General features: G+C 37.0%; 1 protein-coding gene across 2 annotated transcripts in view; it reads right to left on the bottom strand.

Annotated features, from left to right (window-relative positions):
- Positions 1 to 21,437, bottom strand: part of THADA (THADA armadillo repeat containing) — a 1,857,831-nt gene that overhangs the window by 788,963 nt on the left and 1,047,431 nt on the right. The window contains exon 29 of one of the 2 annotated variants that reach the window (XM_053712287.1): positions 14,423 to 14,523. The exons of the other annotated variant lie outside the window; for it this stretch is intronic. Within the exon in view, the coding sequence (XP_053568262.1) occupies positions 14,499 to 14,523 (25 nt within the window). The 3' untranslated portion in view covers positions 14,423 to 14,498. Of the gene's footprint in view, positions 1 to 14,422; positions 14,524 to 21,437 lie in introns of those variants that run through there. 2 annotated transcript variants of the gene reach the window in all.

Here is a 21,437-nt window from a genome sequence, read left to right as displayed (position 1 = left end):
CTTACCTTGGCCATGTCTCTGAGTATTGCACACCTTGTGCTTTTGGGCACTCCAGTGATGTTGCAGCTCTGAAATATGGCCAAACTGGTGGCAAGTGGCATCTTGGAAGCTGCACGCTTGACTTTTCTCAGTTCATGGGCAGTTATTTTGCGCCTTGGTTTTTCCACACGCTTCTTGCAACCCTGTTGACTATTTTGAATGAAACGCTTGATTGTTCGATGATCACGCTTCAGAAGCTTTGCAATTTTAAGAGTGCTGCATCCCTCTGCAAGATATCTCACTATTTTTTACTTTTCTGAGCCTGTCAAGTCCTTCTTTTGATCCATTTTGCCAAAGGAAAGGAAGTTGCCTAATAATTATGCACACCTGATATAGGGTGTTGATGTCATTAGACCACACCCCTTCTCATTACAGAGATACACATCACCTAATATGCTTAATTGGTAGCAGGCTTTCAAGCCTATACAGCTTGGAGTAAGACAACATGCATAAAGAGGATGATGTGGTCAAAATACTCATTTGCCTAATAATTCTGCACACAGTGTATATACACACATATATATATATATATATATATATATATATATGCACACACACACACACACACACACATATATATATATATATATATATATATATATATATATATATATACACACACACATACACTCATATCTACCTGAAAAGGTGCTTATTAAGCTAATAAACATATCTCCCCAGGCCACCTACATTCCTAGTAAACAGGATTTAAAATGTCTGCCATGAGGGAGAGAGGAAGGGCAGGAAGCTAGTTAACTCCCGCTCTGTTAGACCGCTGCACCACTAAGCAATGTAGAAAAAGAGTAAATGTGCGTGCACTATAGAGAAAACAAAAAAAACCTTCCATGTAGTGTGCAGCCTAAGAAGGCCAAGAGTTCTGAGCTACTGACAGCCATAATAAAGAGAAAAGTGTACACTACGGAAAAACTGTGACCATGTCCCTGCAGCACGATTGCGGGCAAAAACTAATGAGCTAAAGTTATGCAATAACCCAAAGCAAAAAAGATGTATAATTATTAAAGTGATGGTAAATCCTAGCATTTGTGAAACCCTAAGAATTACCAGTGGAACAAATAAAGGGGACTTTCAGTCATGAAGTATAAAATACTTAATGCGGAAAGTTTGTTTGTTTGTCTAAAGTGTTTGCCGCGGTGAGTGCCTCAGGCTGCTCACAGCAGAAAGCTATTTTGCTGTGAGGTGACTTTTCCACCTCTTAGCCAATAATGTGCTAGCTCTCCGTCATGGCTCTAGCTGGCCCGCACAGCTACTGGCTAAGAGGTGGAAACGCCACCTCACAGCAAAATAGCGTTCTGCCGTGGGTGCCTGAGAAGCTCAGTGCAGCAAACACTTCAGACAAATAAAGGAACTTTCAGCATGAAGTATTTTATTTGTTAAACTGGTAAATCCTAGTGTTTCACAAACACTAGGATTTACCACCACTTTAAGAATACAAGAAATAAATCTAAGAAAAATGCCCAGACCCCACAATAGGAAGTCCCAGAACACACAATGTCCTATACATATGAATTAACAAAAAATGGTGATTAAGTCTGTGACTAAAGTGTCCCCTGGCTATAATATACACACACCTATGTACCTGCTAATAGCCTGCAGGCTATGTGAGCGCTGAGGGTCTCACATATGCCTAAGAATCCCTTACAACAAAGAATCTGGAGCACCTCTCTTCCTCGACTTCTCCTGTGGAGGCAAAAATTAAGACTGGGATACCGGAGAGGTGAGAGGGATTAAATGCTTGTGAAATGTTAGGTATATTTGCCTCCTCCTAGAGGCCAGGAGTTGAATCCCACAGGCAATGATTCACCACCTTATTAAAGAAATTATATTTTATTAAAAACCTGTATATATAGGAACATATAGAGAAACTAATATGTATATTACAGTAGGTTTATTTCAGTGACAGAACATTCTGTGACATTTATGAAAAATGTTTTCAAGTTGTCAGGCTTGCGTATAATTTAACATTTTATATAAAAACATTTTGTTTCTTCAATGCCAATGAGTTTCTATAAAGTAGAGGGTGACACCATGTGTCTTCAACTGAGGACAAATATATATATATATATATATATATATATATCAGTCAATAAAAAGATGATGAGTTTGTGGAAGCCCTTTTAGCCTTGTTTGCACACTCTCCGCTAACCGACTGTTTTACATCTGCACTTTTTTTTCTTTACAGAAGAGATAAAGGGAAACTTAGGTTTCAACAAAGTGTTTCCTGTTACTTTATAGAAACTAGTACTTTACACATTTAAACCTTTATAGTACATACTGTTCTCAGGATACTCTTTGCTTTGGATACATAGGGGGGTAGTTATCAACGTGTCAACTTTCCTGCCTTCGCCGGCCCAATACGCCCGCCTAAGCTTGCCTCACATCGCAGCCGCGGACCTGAAAAAATTTGCCTAAGTTATCAAGTAAAGCTGTCAAAAAGCCGCGGGGCGATGAGCAGCGGACTGTGAGAGTTATCACTCATCCGATCTCACTGCTCTTCGGCTGTTTGACAGCTTTCATGCTAGCCTGTCACTAAGCACTCACACTAAACTACACTGTTCTACCCCCTATACCGGCGCCCCCGGAGCCCCCCGCAACTAAATAAAGTTACTAACCCCTAAACCGCCGCTCCTAGACCCCGCCGCAAGTCTTATAAATGTATTAACCCCTAAACCGCCGCTCCCGGACACCGCTGCCACCTACATTATACCTAGTAACCCCTACCATGCCCCCCCTATACCGTCGCCTTCTATAATAAAGTTATTAACCCCTATCCTGCTGATCCCGCACCTCGCCGCAAATAAATAAATAGTTTAACCCCTAAACCGCCGCTCCCTGAACCCACCGCAACCTATATTAAATTTATTAACCCCTATCCTGCCCCCCACTACACCGCCACCACTGTAATAAAATTATTAACCCCTAAACCTAAGTCTAACACTAACCCTAACACCCCCCTAACTTAAATATTAATTAAATAAATCTAAATAATATTTCTATTATTAACTAAGTTAATCCTATTTAAAACTAAATACTTACCTATAAAATAAACCCTATCTTAGGATTTATATTTATTTTACAGGTAACTTTGTATTTATTTTAGCTAGTTAGAATAGTTATTAAATAGTTATTAACTATTTAATAACTACCTAGCTAAAAGAAATACAAAATTTCCTATAAAATAAATCCTAACCTAAGTTACAATTAAACCTAACACTACACTATCATTAAATAAATTAAATAAGTTAACTACAAAAAACTACAATTAAATACAATTACATAAACTAACTAAAGTAGAAAAAATAAAAAAAGCTAAGTTACAAAAAATAAAAAAAATAAGTTACAAACATTTAAAAAAATATTACAACAATTTTAAGCTGCTTACACCTAATCTAAGCCCCCTAATAAAATAACAACCCCCCCAAAATAAAAAAATGCCCTACCCTATTCTACATTAAAAAAGTTCAAAGCTCTTTTACCTTACCAGCCCTTAAAAGGGCCTTTTGTGGGGGCATGCCCCAAAGAATTCAGCTCTTTTGCCTGTACAAGAAAAATACAAACCCCCCCAACATTAAAACCCACCACCCACATACCCCTAATCTAACCCAAACCCCCCTTAAAATAACCTAACACTAATCCCCTGAAGATCATCCTACCTTTAGTCGTCTTCAATCAGCCGAGCCACCGATGGAACTAAAGAGGACATCTGGACCGGCAGAAGTGATCATCCAAGGGGCGCTGAAGAAATCTTCCATCCGATGAAGTGATCCACCAAGCGGCGCTGAAGAAATCTTCCATCCGGGCGATGTCATCTTCCAAGAGGCGCTGAAGAAGTCTTCTATCCAGGCGAGATCATTTTCGAAGCCGGGTCTTGAATCTTCATCCCGCCGACGCGGAACATCCTTCTTTCCCGACGGACTACCGACGAATGAAGGCTCCTTTAAGGGACGTCATCCAAGATGGCGTCCCTTCAATTCCGATTGGCTGATAGGATTCTATCAGCCAATCGGAATTAAGGTAGGAAAAATCTGATTGGCTGATTGAATCAGCCAATCAGATTCAAGTTCAATCCGATTGGCTGATCCAGTCAGCCAATCAGATTGAGCTTGCATTCTATTGGCTGTGTAGGGGGACAGATTAGGGGTTAATAAATTTAATATAGGTTGCGGCAGGGTCAGGGATTTATTACAGTGGCGGCGGTGTAGTGGGGGGCAGGATAGGGGTTAATAAATGTATTATAGGTGGCGACGGTGTAGGGGGGCAGATTAGGGGTTAATAAATTTAATATAGGTTGCGGCAGGGTCAGAGTTTAGGGGTTAAACTATTTATTTATTTGCGGCGAGGTGCGGGATCGGCAGGATAGGGCTTAATAACTTTATTATAGGGGGGGGCAGGATAAGGGGTTACTAGGTATCATGTAGGTGGCGGTGGGCTCCGGGAGCGGCGGTTTAGGGGTTAATATGTATAGAGTAGCTTGCGGTGGGCTCTGTGAGCGGCGGTTTAGGGGTTAATCATTTTATTTAGTTGTGGCGGTGTAGGGGGGGACAGATTAGAGGTGTTTAGACTCGGGGTACATGTTAGGGTGTTAGGTGTAGACAGCTCCCATAGAAATCAATGGGATGTCTGGCAGCAGCGAACTTGTACTTTCGCTATGGTCAGACTCCCATTGATTCCTATGGGATCCGCCGCCTCCAGGGTGGCGGTTTGAAAACCAGGTACGCTGGGCCGTAAAAGTGCCGAGCGTACCTGCTAGTTTTTTGATAACTAGCAAAAGTAGTCAGATTGTGCCGCACTTGTGTGCGGAACATCTGGAGTGACGTAAGAATCGATCTGTGTCGGACTGAGTCCGGCGGATCGAAGTTTACGTCACAAAATTCTACTTTTACCGGTCTGTAGCCTTCGATAACTAAGGCGAATCAGCCTCGCCACAAATACGCTGCGGAATTCCAGCGTATTTGAGGTTGACGGCTTGATAACTACCCCCCATCACATCTAACGTACATTTACTATTTAATGTCCCTAACCATATTTGTCATTGTTATAGTTGCTGATATATACTTTGGATGTGTATAAATATTGACTGATTTCCCTTTAACTGAAAACTATAAATCCTATCTGTGTTTATGAGGGTGGGTAGGTTAGTCGAACAGTACAATAACTGGATTAACAAGCCTACAAAAGATTGCTCTGTTTGTCATTGTGCAATGTCTCCACCCCAAGGTCCTGAACAGTATTATTATGATAGTTACAGTATAAGATTTGCACACCCATATCTAAGAGCTTTCTGTAAAAGATGCATTATATGATACAGAGCACATTATCTGCGTGCAAACAGATAGATCACTGTAGAGTCCCTTACTATTTTACAAGCTCCATATGCCCTACGTCTGGGAAGTCTGTTCTATTTGTTTTGACATCTAAAGAATTTCTGTACATGCATACAGTCACATTCACATGTTACTATAGTTAACTGGCTGCATGTATATTTCTCATATTTACAGTAAATCAGAAATAAACAATGCACAATCATGTTTTCTAATACGTCAGAACTTGTTTTTGTGCTTATGTGATATGTATCTTAACCTGGAATTTGCCTCCAGGGCTCAAAGACCAATAAACAAGGAACCCGACAAAATCTTACTCTTCCATTAAGATACTTCACCCATTCAGCAAACGCTTTACAGTAAATTATTAACTTTCATAACAGAATTTCTGCACACAAACAATGGTGTAACAATAAGTGAATGAAGATGAAAGTAAATACTGTACTTCAAACCATTGGCACAGAGAGAAGGGAGATTTTCTTAGGCGTTGGCTTTTATTCACTGAAAGGAAAAGGTATGATAAATAATCCAGATAACTGTCAGGCAAGATTTCGTTTATTGTTCAATAAACCGCCTATGATATGACAGAAGGGAACAGCCTTTACAAGATGTAAACAAACATTGACCGTACAAATTATTGACTCACCCTCTCTCATTTAATAGTTGTAGAACAAAGTTACACCAAATAAAATCTTTTCAGATAGTTCAAACTTTCTACTAAAGTGCCAAAGAATCAGTCAAATCGCTAAAAACGCTCTTACGTTTCATTTTTGTTTGTAAACATCTGCCGAGACACATTTGGATGTACTGGCCTAATAATTTCCTGTTCAGTAAGGTATCATTACTTTTGTTCTCACAGAAAAATCTTTATTTTAATTAATTAATTAAAAAAAAAAAAAAAAAATCCTTAATTATTTACATGAATGTATTATAGTACATAATATATATGTTTTCTAATCTATATAATGTCAATATTTATAATAATATACAATTTTTCCAGTCAGGGGAGATGCATTGCCCTGCAATTGCTGTCACACACCAACACTAGATCTGAGGTCAACCCTACACAGCCCTCTAAACCACATGCTGAAATAACAGTTCATATCAGACACCATGGCCCTGCAGTCTCACTATGAATCACATGTCCACATTATTTTTATTATTTGAAGATCATCAAGAGACTTAGCACTGCTGTAAACAAAGGTATAATAAACAAACTTAGGAGGCAAAATATGGACCATTTAGGTAGGTAGAGGGCCCTGCCAAGAGCTTCAGCTGTTGCAGATAACCTGTCAAGAAGGTGAGCTACAGAACTGCTAATCTTGTAAGCTTACAATCAAGGTACTGTAAAAAGGAGAGGATCTGGGGTAAGGTTAGTGTAGATAATATGCATCCTGAATAGTAAATGAACACTTGCAACTTTAAGAACTAAAGGAAAGTCTTGTGGAGCTCCAAATTTTAAAGATGTTTTTAATGTGGAAATAAACTGGCCAAGGACTGGATGTGGAGAGTGAATGAATGGTCTTAATCAGGTATGATTCCAAGGCATCGGGTATGAGGGGTTGGTGTGATGATAATGACAGTTATAGAGAGTTTGGTGGTAGGGGTCTTAGAAGTAGGGGGAGCTCAGTTTTAGGGAGATTTAGCTTGAGGTAATGAGGGGACATCTAGGATTAAATATTTAAAAGACAGTGGGCTCCATGTACTAAAGCATCAATTTTTTCGCCGACAACGTGTTTGCTCGACTCGCTCTAACTCGCAGCTAGCGAGATGTTGCCCGCCCGCCATATGTACTAAAAACTATTAAAAAAAAAGGCGCGTCAAATCCGCATCGAGCACTGGCGAATGATTCATACATATGACGCCTCGCTATTTGCGAATGTACTATTAATCACTTACAAACTGTCAGTCATGTTTGTCCCACGTGACTGCAAGGTGTCAGAAACGTCAGCTTTGTCGCGGGAACATATTGCAGCACTATATAAGCTCTATTTAATAAAGTTTTTCAGACTGCATATTTCAAGAACTTGAAGCTTTACTGACTTTTATTGTTATCGATAAATTAAGTATGGCTACTTCTCGATCTGATTCACAGTCCAAATCGAAGAATCCCCACTTCTCACATCAGCAGAACCTGGTTCTTGTCGATATGGTGCTAGACTCATATGACTATTTATTTGGTTGTCGTTCGAAGCAAACGTCTAGTATCCGTAAAAAAAGTATATGGACCCGGATAAGTGATGCTGTCAGTGCTCAGGGACCTGGGAAAAAGGACGTTGATCAAATTAAAAAAAGGTACAACGACATCAAACGATTTGCAAAAGCTAAATTGGCAAAAGAAAAAAATTCAACCCGTGCTACCGGAGGTGGAACAGCTTATGTCGCTGATCTTAATGATTACGAGCAGAGACTGGTGCAGCGTCTAGGCCCAGAAGTAATCGTCGGGATCACAGATGATTGTGATAGCGACCTAAGAGGTAAAACATTTATCGAATTACTATAATTTAAATTGAATGTTGATCATATTGTAATTATCCATTAGAGTTGGTTTATACAAATATGTATCTTGTAAAGATATTTTGTCCAATCAATTTTTTGGTGCGTCAATTTTGATTAAGTTAAATCAATGAAGATTAATGCTAGATTTTTGTATAGCTTAACCAATAACGTATGTAATGTAATATTCATGATCACACATGATTGTGATAGCGACCGAAGATGTAAAACAATTATCGAATTACTATTATTTGAATTGAATGATGATCATATTGTAATTATCCATTAGAGTCGGTTTATCCAAATATCTATCTTGTAAAGATATTTTTTCAAATCAATTTTTTGGTGCGTCAATTTTGATTACGTTACATCAATGCAGATTACTGTTAGATTTTTGTATAGCTTAACCAATAACGTATGTAATGTAATATTCATGATCACAGATGATTGTGATAGCGACCGAAGATGTAAAACATTAATATAATTACTATTTTTTAATTTGAATGATGATCATATTGTAATTTTCCAGTGGAGTCGGTTTATAAAAATATTTAACATTTAATTATATTTTGGAAAATCAATATTTATTGGCGCCAATTTTGATTATAGTCCTATTACTGCTTTATTTTTGTATTGCTTTCTAAATAACAATTCTATTTTAATTTACTTCATTTTCTTGATATCCTTTGATGAAAAGCATATTTAGAACAGCTTACTAGCTAATAGACGCCTTTAATGGAAGTAAATTTCGATCTATTTTAAAATCTTAATTTCTTTATGACTGATGAACAAATCTTTTGTGGTTTAATGTCCCTATTCATCAAATCAAAAGCTGCGCCAAACAATATTGTTATTGCTATGTGAGCTCTGTATTCAAGGATCGTTTGAAAATACAGTGCTATATTTTTGTAGACAAATTCACAAAAACAAACGTTACAGTATACATTAGACAAGCATGTATACAGACCAAAAAATATACACTTATACATGCAGATACACACACACTAATATTATACACTTACACATGCAGATACACACTCTCAACATTAGTGTATATATAATATCAAGATATTGTTTTTTAAGCGGATTAATGAGTGTTTAAATGCTATTATTTAAAAAAAACTTGAATAGTTGGTTTCACATAAAACAATAGTCCTGTGTTTATGTAATCTTTCATTCTATTCATTATTCTTTCATTCTATTCATTCTATTCATTCATTCAACTAATTTATGATGTATCAACAAGCTCTTATAAGTATTCTTTGAACTTGTCATTTAATTAGCAAATGAGCAGACGACTCTTTTTCGTTTACAGTTAATTGTTAACAAGGTAATTAAATGACAAGTTCAAATAACACTTATAACAGCTTGTTGATACATAATACAATGAATGAATAGAATTAAAGAATATAATAGAATGAATAATGAATAGAATGAAAGATTACATAAACACAGGACTATTGTTTTATGTCAAACAAAGTACTCAACACTTTTTAAATACTAGAAACAAGCTTTACAAAACAGTTTCAATACAAACAACCTTGAGTGTCTACAAACATTTTTAATTTTTACATTCAAATTCTTCAACCTGGTTATTATTGTGTGTGCTACACTGTCCCTTTCAATAACCACTATTTAAAATTTTAAATATTAGTTGTTTATTAATCTTCTATGGATCGAAACATGAATAACGATTGATTTTATTTATCTCTTAACAGCTCGACCACAATCCGTGACAGCTAGGGGTGGTGATGACCCTGCTTCAGCCATTCCATCAACCTCCTCTGGGACATCGATGACTAGTGGTGGTGTCGTTATTGGGCAAACGATAAGAAGCACATCATCTGCTAGCCATACCTTTTTATCAGCGGATACACTTCCAGATATCCGTACCAGCACCCCTGAAACCAGTGTTGGTAGAGGTACAGGTAAACAATATATTTTCATTTTTTCCATTCTCCTCTGGTCATACTGGTCAAAGCTAACTGAAATTCGCTTTCTCTCAAAAAATCTAATTACTTGAATTCCCTTTTTTTTTTTTTTTTTTTCTTTTAAAAGCGTGGTAGTTTTTGCTCACTTAGGCCATATAGATAACATTGCTTTATTGTAATTTTTTTATTTTGGATTTTTCACTAAAGAAATTTTATTTTAATATATATATATATATTTTTTTTTTTATCATAGCTGACCTTGGACATCTTTTTCGGAACATGACGGGAAGTTCTCCACGGTTGTTTGATGGTGAGAATCTGTACTATTAATACATTCCTTTTTTTTTTAATTTTCTTCTTATACATAAATATCAAGATATCAACATCTTCATATATATTATTATTTTTAGGATATATAAAGATATATATTTATATAAATAAAAATATATATATTGCTATCTATATATATATATATACATATATATATATATATATATAAATATATCTATATATATACACATTTATATATATAGATAGATATATTTAGAATTTTAGATCATAAAAAGGCATCAATCACTCGTCATTTAAAATTAAAAAGAGCATTTAATAATACAAAAGCTTCATTAAATTTTCTAAAAAAAAAAAAAAATATTTAATTTTGTGTTATGAACAGTTGAATTTGAGTTACAAATGACATGTGAGTGCTGCCTTTTTTCCATAGTACATATTCACAGCTGCTACTAAATATTTTAAAATCGTTAAAAAAAAAATTTACATTTTTTTTTTAAATATATATATAGATATATATATATATATATATATTTTTTTTTATATATATATATTTATATATCTACATTATATTTTTATATAGATATTAAAATCTTAATATATTCATATATATTTATTTTTTTATTTTTAATTTTCACAGATACAGAGGAGTCATCGAGGGAGGTCATCTTAAACCTGGTTGCTGTACAACCAGAAAGACCTGAGGAGGAGGAACTTCAATCCAGGGATCATGGAAGTGAGACCCCAGATTTGTTGGATGATATCATGGATGCTCAACCAATGGAGATCCATGAACCTGTCCCTGATGAAGCAGAAGTACATGAACAAACAATTCAAGGAAATGTAGAGCCAGCGGAAACACAATCTAATGAAAGACCTGTGGTACCTGGCAACAATGAAATTGAAGAAGTGGATGATGTCTGTCTCAATGAAATGATCTCTCTTGCTAGACAATATAGGGTGGATCATAGAGAGTTACAGAATGTTTTAATCGCACACCTGGACCGAAGTGCATCATTAGCAGAAAGACAATTGCAGTTAGACAGAGAGAGGTTTGATTGGCAGAGGCGAATGGACGAGGAGCACAACGAACAGATAAACCGTTCATTACGCCTCGCAGAACAAACAATGAATTCTCTCCTGTCCATTATTCGTGAAAGACAGGGTCCTTCTGAACCAAATAGGCCAGGACAGTAGTGATAGACATCTTTATTAATTGTATTAATAACTTGAGTTTATACTGTTTTTGATGTTGCACTTTTTGATTTGTTTTATATTTTTGTTCAAAATATATTTATATTTTCGAGTTGCACTAATATTTTTAAAAAAAAATTTTTGTGTTTTTTTTCTTAAAATTTTTAAAAAAAGAATGAATACAAATTTTTTTTCATTGAAATTTTGTTTTTATTGCTTTTAATATATATTTTTTTTTTATGAAATGGTAAAAAAAAAAAAAAATTTCAATTTTTATAACAAACACTCATCATCCCTTTTTTTTTTTTGGATGTTTCTAAATATGTAATTTTTTTTCTCAAAACAATAGAAAGTGTTTTAAAAGATTTATTTAAAAAAAAAATACTAAATGCCATATTTCTGGTACAAAAAATCAACTTGCTCCATCAACATTCCCATTATAGACCTAATTTTTGCCAATTTAATTTTGAAGTTATCATCCAAAAAAGTTTGTGTGCTTTCATCAATTTTTTCTTCAAAAACTTCTATACCTTAAAATAAATAAAAATAAATTAAATTCACATATTAATCACATAACAAAATATAAATAATATATTGATATCTGTATATACCTTCATTTTCTTTGGGAGGTATGATATCCATATCATTTTCTGTCTGCACAATTTTTTCCTCTAATGTGTAAGCATCGCTTGAACCAGAGGCTAAAGTAAAATAAATAAATAACATTTTTAATTTTTAATTTATTTTTTTTAAAATTATTCTATTTTTGACAAAGGTAACTAAATAAAATACCTTTGTCTATCAGATTTTTTTTAGGAGGAAACATGTTTTGTCCAATATCATTACTTGTTGCGTATACCATGCCATCCAATTCTATTTCAACTTGTACCGCTTTGTCCAAAGGTTGACCTTTTTATAAATATATAAAAAATTAAAATTAAAATTAAATTATTTTTTCTATATTTCACTTCCCTAAAAAACAAAAATTCTAATACCTCTTCCAAGATTAGTATCATCATCTTTTGTGCATGGCTCATCGACCTCAAGATCAAAATAATAATTAGGTTCTTTTTCAAAGGATGGAATTTCTTCATAAGAACATCCAGGGATATCTAAATGTGCATTAGATCATTAAACATCATTTTTTTTTAATTATTATTTATTTTATTTACAATTTATAAAACCTTGTTAACGCTGTTCTATAGTTATGTACCTTTTTGAGTGTTGACAGCCATTTTTTTCACTGCTCTGTTATTTTTGGGAGTCATTGGTATGTCCATAAGTGTCAAAGGAAGGGGTGGTGAAGTGATCCCACTATTTGGCGTTTCAATCCTTATTTCTCTTAAATAACGTGGAATTTTTTGAGTTTTTGATTTTGATTTTTTCATATCTGTTTGTAAAAATTGACTTTATTTTTATAGTTGTAATGATTAATAGATGTTAATTTTCATTTCATATATGCAAGTTGAAGATATACTAAAAAAAAACATTTTCTGTATTAATAATACTAAAAATATATGATTAAATCGATTATCGAATGCTACTATCAATGTAAAATTGGATTTTGATATTTCTATTAATTAAAGGATTATTAAACACTACATTCTAGTTTAATCAACAAGTATATAGCTTACTTAAAGGTGAATAGCTTTATAAAAAAATAAGATACTATAAATAACAGTCTATTAAAGCTAAAGGAAAGGAACAATGAACATAATTTTTATCTTTCAATGTTCAGATAGAAAAGTTATAACGGAATACTGAAAGTCAAATGTGTTGTCCCTTGTTCCTACTATTATTGAAAATCAATCAATGGTGAAAGGTAAAAGATGACGCAGTTATTGGACTTACTATCAATAACTATTAAAATTGAAAGTTACTATAAGTAACACTAAACATTTATACTTACAGTTTCTTATTAGTCGTTTAATTGAATTGTAATAATTAGTTTCCCTACGCCTCAAATCGCTGTACTTTCTTAGGCATTGACGTCTTGTCCTTTTTATCTTTGATACTCTATACATCCTTCTTATCATTTCGTATATAATATGATCACGACTGTCCTGCTTTACCAATCGAACTCCTCCCATACGATGAGGAAAATATCGTTCCATTGCATATACCAGAATGACTATTTCTCCAGCTGTGAAAGGCTCCGTTAGCGACATGTTAGTATCTGACGTCACAACTATACTTGTCAATCAAATTGACGCATGACTATTTTTACAATGTATCATTTTTTTTTGTTGAATCTTTATTTTTCTAATACTATGTAACATGAATAATATTGTTGTTCCGACTAACCATTATTAACCAATAATATATTAAATTTCTGTTGGAACGATAAATTTTGCATGAGGAATGAACAATGACGATATAAATATATCGTCAGGGATAATCTTTTTTTTAGTACATCACTATATCCTAGGTCATTGACCACAGATAACACTACCAATATATATATTCTCAAATTTTGTGATTCATTTATATTTGATACAATTACTATGTAACAAAATCACTGGTTAAATGTAGAATAGTAAGTCTAATATGTAACCTTTTGAATAGATAAATGTTGAACTTTTTTAGTTATGTAAATATATTAGTTGTATTAGGATATAAATAGTTATAATTCTTATTCTTGTTGCCTTTTGAACTTAAAATAAATTGTTATATTATTTTCATTTAAAAAAAAATCTGTTTCATTTATTTTTGTGGTGTGAACAATGAAAATAAGGTTTGTTTAGAAAAAGGGCTACAAATAAATAACAATATGATGATGTTGCACACAAATTTTATTTGAAAAAAACCAAAAAAAAATGCAGAACACAATTTACATAAGATGAACAAATTGTTAGAGAAAGATCAAACTTCGAAATATTGGTCAGAAACCATATCCCTTGTGGCCATGCCACGTCTATTGGTGTTTTCTATGAAAATTTCTTCTGGAAAGTCATTAAAAGGCATGGCAATATCGTCATCAATGGGGCATCCTCTTTTGGTGGCAATATTATGCAAGACACAGCAAACTAAGATGATTCTTGCAACTTTTTCTGTAGAATACTGCATTGCACCGCCAGATCTGTCCAGACATCGGAACCTCATTTTCAATAATCCAAAAGTCCTTTCGATGACACCCCTTGTGCTCTTGTGTGCTTCATTAAAACGAATATGTTTCCGGAGTTGGGGGTTATTATAGGGTGTCAGAAGCCATTCATAACAAGGGTAACCGGCATCCCCTGTAATTAAAAAAAAAAAATATTGATGTAAGTCATTCCAAAAAGACAAAATAATTTTTATTAGTTATTGAGGCTAGCGTCAAATTAGTATAAATTTGTAACAAATTTAAAATTTAATTATATAATGTGTTTTTTTTTCAGAATTTATTTATATATCCTTTGTTGAAAAAATATCAATGCACAAATGTGAGCCAATCAAACAAGGCCTCTAGGTGCATCAACCAATCGGCAGCTATTGAGCATATATCTAGATATGATTTTCAACAATTGATATAAAAAGAATAAAAAGTCAATTTGAAAGTCGTTTAAAATTACATGCTCTTTAGAAAACCTTTAAAAATTTTTGTTGAGTTCAATTCAAGCTTACCTAATAACCATCCCTCTGGCATTTCCCCATTTTCGAATTTTTGGTACAGTCCAGTCTGCCGTAGGATATAAGCGTCATGGCAGGAGCCAGGGTAATTTGATCTCACGCTGATAATTCTCATTTTGGGGTCACAAACCATCTGTACATTCAAGGAATGGCAGGACTTTCGGTTGCGGTAAATCTCCTCCCGTAACCGTGGCGGTCGAACTGCAATATGGGTACAGTCTATTGCCCCAAGAACATTTGGCATTCCAGCCACACTGTAGAATTGCGACTTTATCGATTGCCACTCTTCTGTGGTAGATGGTAGACAAACATATTCGGGGAATATATGCATGAGTGCATCGATAACTTTGGAAAGATGACGAGAAAAGGCAGACTGACTGAAACCAATGATGACGCTGGACACTGCCTGAAATGATCCGGTGGCAAAAAAGTGCAAGGCAGCAAGAAACTTTAGTATTCCGGGAATGGCCCTTGAACGAGCCGTCACAGGCTCTAGAAAATGTGCTATTTGAGAATATAAAGACAATATTGAATGTCGATCCAGACGGAACCTTTGAATAACCTCTCGATCGGAAAGGGCATCTAAAGGAACCCGAGGAAGGAATACCCGCTGTACTCGTAATCGCCTTCTTCGAACCGGATTTGGGGCATCAGGTTGACGAATTTGCCTTCTACCCCTCATTTGCATCAGACGAACAATATAAAGTTGAAGAAGTGTCTCCATATGGCTAACAGGATCAAAAGTGAGTAACCATTCAATTGTACACCTCTTTTAAATCAGTTGTAGGCGTTGATCTGATAGACCCTATTGTTTATTATGGTGCTCGCCACCTATTAGCTGGCGAGGGATTTTTAACGAGGTAGGTGCGGAGAAATTCACGAGCGTAGAAATAGATAGTTTAGTAATTCCTGTTTTGTGCGAGATTTATGTCGAGCGAGTATTTTCTAGCTACAAAAAAGACGAGAATTCAAGATTTGCGGGCAAGTTCGCTCGCCGTTTTTTAATATAAGGTTTTCAATGGATTCGTGGGATAGTACATACGGTTATTGATCCGCACGCAGAAATTTAGACGAAAATAGTCACGAAGACCTCGCAGACAGCTTAGTACATGGAGCCCAGTAAGTGACGTGAGTTAGCAAAGAGGGGGATAGGTTTGGTGCAATGCGGTAGATTTGGGTGCAGCATACAAATTATATTGAAACATGATACTTTATAAAAGTACCTAAGGATGATGTGTAAATTGAAAAGAGAGGGGGACCAAAAACAGACACTTGTGGTATCCCTAAAGAAAGTGGTAAAGAGGCAGATGATGTGTCAGAGAAGGATACACTAAGGGCTAGATTTATCAACGCTGAGGCGTACAGGGGCGCGTATACGCGCCCCTGTACGCCTCAGCTCGCCTGCGGCGGGGCGAAATTACCCGCAGGTAATTAACATTGCACACGAGCGCAATTTTGCGCTCGCATGCAATCCCACCCCCTGCCCGCGCCCAGCCAATCACGTGCGGGTAGGAGCTGTCAATCTCCTAGGTCGGACTCGACCGAGGAGATTTAATTTCGCCACAATAGAGGTGGCAAAGATGTTAGGGAAGCAGCGGTCTGGTGACCACTGCTTGATAAATCGCGGCGAGCAAGTTCTTGTGAGAACTTGCTGCCGCAGGGGCTTGATAAATCTAGCCCTAAAGGTACACCAAGAAAGTGTGATCAATAGTATAAAAATGCTATAAACAGACCATTAGACCTCATAACATAGCCCAAACCTTGCAGTACCTCTATAAGCTCCACACTTACATTAGACTTCTTATCAGAGCCCTGGCTATGTAGTCCCTTTTAGTCACATTGCCAAATCAGACCTCAGATCAGATTTCCTGCCCTGCAGTCCCTCGAATCAAAACAAACTCTGTCAGATAACTCCAGGCATATTTTGTCTCAATCCCCCCCCCCTCTAGATTATAAACTATTCAGAGCAGGGTCATCCTCCTCCTATACCAATTGCATTATAAAGTCTAACTGTATTACCTGTATACCTCAATGGTCATGTATTCAGCTCTGTGGAATATTGTGATGTTTTAAAATAAATGATGTTGTTAAACAGACAAAAAAAAAAATTTTTCTTTCAAGATTCAACTTTCAAATTTACTTCTATTACAAAATGTACTTTATTTTCTTGGTATCCTTTGTTGAAGGAGCAGCAATGCACTCCTAGCAGCTAGCTGAACATATTAGAAAAACCAATATATATATATATATATATATATATATATATATATATATATATATATATATATACACTGTGTAGTTTATTGCAGCTTTTGAGCCTACTAAGTATTCTTTTCAACAAAGGATAGCAATAGAACAAAGAAAATAAGATAATAGAAATAAATTGGAAAGTTGTTTAAAATTGAATGTTCTATCTGGATCATAAAATACAAATTTTGTGTTTCATGTCCCAATAATATAAACACAAAAATAATAATAATAATAATTGCAATCATCGTACCTGAGATTAGGACCCTGGCCTAGAAACCCCTCTAAAAACCTCATACCTGCATCAACCCTCAAACCAGACTCCTGCCTCTGCAGTCCCTAGAGGTTGCTATCAGCGGTTTTCCCCATGTACACAGGGCATTTCTGGAGGACTGAAGACGACAAGCAGCGATACATATCCCAGACAAGAGCAGCACCAAATCTAATGTTACTCCATTACTAACTATAGAAACGAAAACAACCAAGGGATGTTAAAAAAACACAATTTATGCTTACCTGATAAATTTATTTCTCTTGTGGTGTATCCAGTCCACGGATCATCCATTACTTGTGGGATATTCTCATTCCCAACAGGAAGTTGCAAGAGGACACCCACAGCAGAGCTGTTATATAGCTCCTCCCCTAACTGCCATATCCAGTCATTCGACCGAAAACAAGCAGAGAAAGGAGAAACCATAGGGTGCAGTGGTGACTGTAATTTAAATGAAAAAATTACCTGCCTTAAAATGACAGGATACACCACAAGAGAAATACATTTATCAGGTAAGCATAAATTGTGTTTTCTCTTGTAAGGTGTATCCAGTCCACGGATCATCCATTACTTGTGAGATACCAATACCAAAGCTAAAGTACACGGATGAAGGGAGGGACAAGGCAGGTACTTAAACGGAAGGAACCACTGCCTGTAGAACCTTTCTCCCAAAAATAGCCTCCGAAGAAGCAAAAGTATCAAATTTGTAGAATTTTGAAAAAGTATGAAGCAAAGACCAAGTTGCCGCCTTGCAAATCTGTTCAACAGAAGCCTCATTTTTAAAGGCCCAAGTGGAAGCCACAGCTCTAGTAGAATGAGCTGTAATCCTTTTAGGAGGCTGCTGGCCAGCAGTCTCATAGGCTAAGCGGATTATGCTTCTTAGCCAAAAAGAAAGAGAGGTTGCCGAAGCCTTTTGACCTCTCCTCTGTCCAGAGTAGGCAACAAACAAAGCAGATGTTTGTCGAAAATCTTTAGTACCTTGTAAGTAAAACTTTAAAGCACGAACCACGTCCAGATTGTGTAATAGACGTTCCTTCTTTGAAGAAGGATTAGGACACAAGGATGGAACAACAATCTCTTGATTGATATTCTTGTTAGATACCACGTTAGGTAAAAACCCAGGTTTGGTACGCAGGACTACCTTATCCGTATGGAAAATCAGATCAGGAGAATCACATTGTAAGGCAGATAACTCGGAGACTCTGCGAGCCGAGGAAATAGCTACCAAAAAAAGAACTTTCCAAGATAAAAGTTTGATATCTATGGTATGAAGAGGTTCAAATGGAACTCCTTGAAGAACCTTAAGAACCAAATTTAAGCTCCATGGCGGAGCAACAGGTTTAAACACAGGCTTGATTCTAACTAAAGCCTGACAAAATGCCTGAACGTCTGGAACATCTGCCAGACGCTTGTGCAAAAGAATAGACAGAGCAGAAATCTGTCCCTTTAAGGAACTAGCTGACAATCCTTTTTCCAAACCTTCTTGGAGAAAGGATAATATCCTGGGAATCCTGACTTTACTCCATGAGTAATCCTTGGATTCACACCAATAAAGATATTTACGCCATATCTTATGATAAATTTTCCTGGTGACAGGCTTTCGTGCCTGTATTAAGGTATCAATGACTGACTCGGAGAAGCCACGCTTTGATAAAATCAAGCGTTCAATCTCCATGCAGTCAGTCTCAGAGAAATTAGATTGGGATGGTGGAAAGGACCCTGAAGTAGAAGGTCCTGTCTCAGAGGCAGAGTCCATGGTGGAAAGGATGACATGTCCACTAGATCTGCATACCAGGTCCTGCGTGGCCACGCAGGCGCTATTAAAATCACAGATGCTCGCTCCTGCTTGATCTTGGCAATCAATCGAGGGAGCAGAGGAAACGGTGGAAACACATAAGCCAGGTTGAAAGACCAGGGCGCTGCTAGAGCATCTATCAGCGTCGCCTTGGGATCCCTGGACCTGGATCCATAACAAGGAAGCTTGGCGTTCTGGCGAGACGCCATGAGATCCAGTTCTGGTTTGCCCCAACGATGAATCAATTGTGCAAACACCTCCGGATGGAGTTCCCACTCCCCCGGATGAAAAGTCTGACGACTTAGAAAATCCGCCTCCCAGTTCTCTACACCTGGGATATGGATAGCTGATAGGTGGCAAGAGTGAATCTCTGCCCAGCGAATTATTTTTGAGACTTCTAACATCGCTAGGAACTTCTTGTTCCCCCTTGATGGTTGATGTAAGCCACAGTCGTGATGTTGTCCGACTGAAATCTGATGTACCTCAGAGTTGCTAACTGAGGCCAGGCCTGAAGAGCATTGAATATCGCTCTCAGTTCCAGAATATTTATTGGAAGGAGTGTCTCCTCCTGAGTCCAAGATCCCTGAGCCTTCAGGGAATTCCAGACTGCACCCCAACCTAGAAGGCTGGCATCTGTTGTTACAATTGTCCAATCTGGCCTGCGAAAGGTCATACCTTTAGGCAGATGGACCCGAGATAGCCACCAGAGAAGAGAATCCCTGGTCTCTTGATCCAGATTTAGTAGAGGGGACAAATCTGTGTAATCCTGTTCCACTGACTGAGCATGCATAGTTTCAGCGGTCGGAGATGTAAGCGTGCAAACGGCACTATCTCCATTGCCGCTACCATTGAGCCGATTACTTCCATGCACTGAGCCACCGAAGGGCGCGGAATGGAATGAAGAACACGGCAGGAATTTAGAAGATTTGATAACCTGGACTCTGTCAGGTAAATTTTCATTTCTACAGAATCTATCAGAGTCCCTAGGAAGGAAACTCTTGTGAGTGGGGATAGAGAACTCTTTTCCTCGTTCACTTTCCACCCATGCAACCTTAGAAATGCCAGTACTATGTCTGTATGAGACTTGGCAATTTGGAAGTTTGACGCCTGTATCAGGATGTCGTCTAAATAAGGGGCCACTGATATGCCCCGCGGCCTTAGGACCGCCAGAAGCGACCCTAGAACCTTCGTGAAGATTATTGGGGCTGTAGCTAATCCAAAGGGAAGAGCTACAAACTGGTAATGCCTGTCCAGAAAGGCAAACCTGAGAAACTGATGATGATCTTTGTGTATCCCTCTTTTTTGGGAACCATAAAACAGATTTGAGTAAAAACCCTGTCCCTCTTTTTTGGGAACCATAAACAGATTTGAGTAAAAACCCTGTCCCTGTTCCTCCTTTGGAACTGGATGGATCACTCCCATAACTAGGAGGTCTCGTACACAGTGTAAGAATGCCTCTCTCTTTATCTGGTTTGCAGATAATTGTGAAAGGTGAAATCTCCCTTTTGGGGGGGAAGCTTTGAAGTCCAGAAGATATCCCTGGGATATAATTACCAACGCCCAGGGATCCTGAACATCTCTTGCCCACGCCTGGGCGAAGTGTGAAAGTCTGCCTCCTACTAGATCTGTTACAGGATAGGGGGCCGTTCCTTCATGCTGTCTTAGAGGCAGCAGCAGGCTTTTTGGCCTGCTTACCTTTGTTCCAGGTCTGGTTTGGCCTCTAGACCGTCTTGGACTGAGCAAAAGTTCCCTCTTGTTTTGCATTAGAGGAAGTTGATGCCGCACCTGCCTTGAAGTTTCAAAAGGCACGAAAATTAGACTGCTTGGCCCTTGGTTTGGACCTGTCCTGAGGAAGGGCATGACCTTTTCCTCCAGTGATATCAGCAATAATCTCCTTCAAACCAGGCCCGAATAGGGTCTGCCCCTTGAAGGGAATGTTAAGCAGCTTAGATTTTGAAGTCACGTCAGCTGACCATGATTTAAGCCATAGCGCCCTGCGCGCCTGTATAGCAAAACCAGAATTCTTAGCCGTTAGTTTAGTCAAATGAACAATGGCATCAGAAACAAAAGAATTGGCTAGCTTAAGTGCTCTAAGTTTGACAAGTATGTCATCCAATGGAGTCGCTACCTGTAAAGCCTCTTCCAGAGACTCAAACCAGAACGCCGCAACAGCAGTGACAGGAGCAATGCATGCAAGGGGCTGTAGGATAAAACCTTGTTGAATAAAC

The sequence above is a fragment of the Bombina bombina genome, chromosome 4, assembly GCF_027579735.1.
Source record: "Bombina bombina isolate aBomBom1 chromosome 4, aBomBom1.pri, whole genome shotgun sequence".
In the NCBI taxonomy this organism is placed as follows: Eukaryota; Metazoa; Chordata; class Amphibia; order Anura; family Bombinatoridae; genus Bombina; species Bombina bombina.
This window is presented reverse-complemented; position numbering and strand designations above follow the sequence as displayed.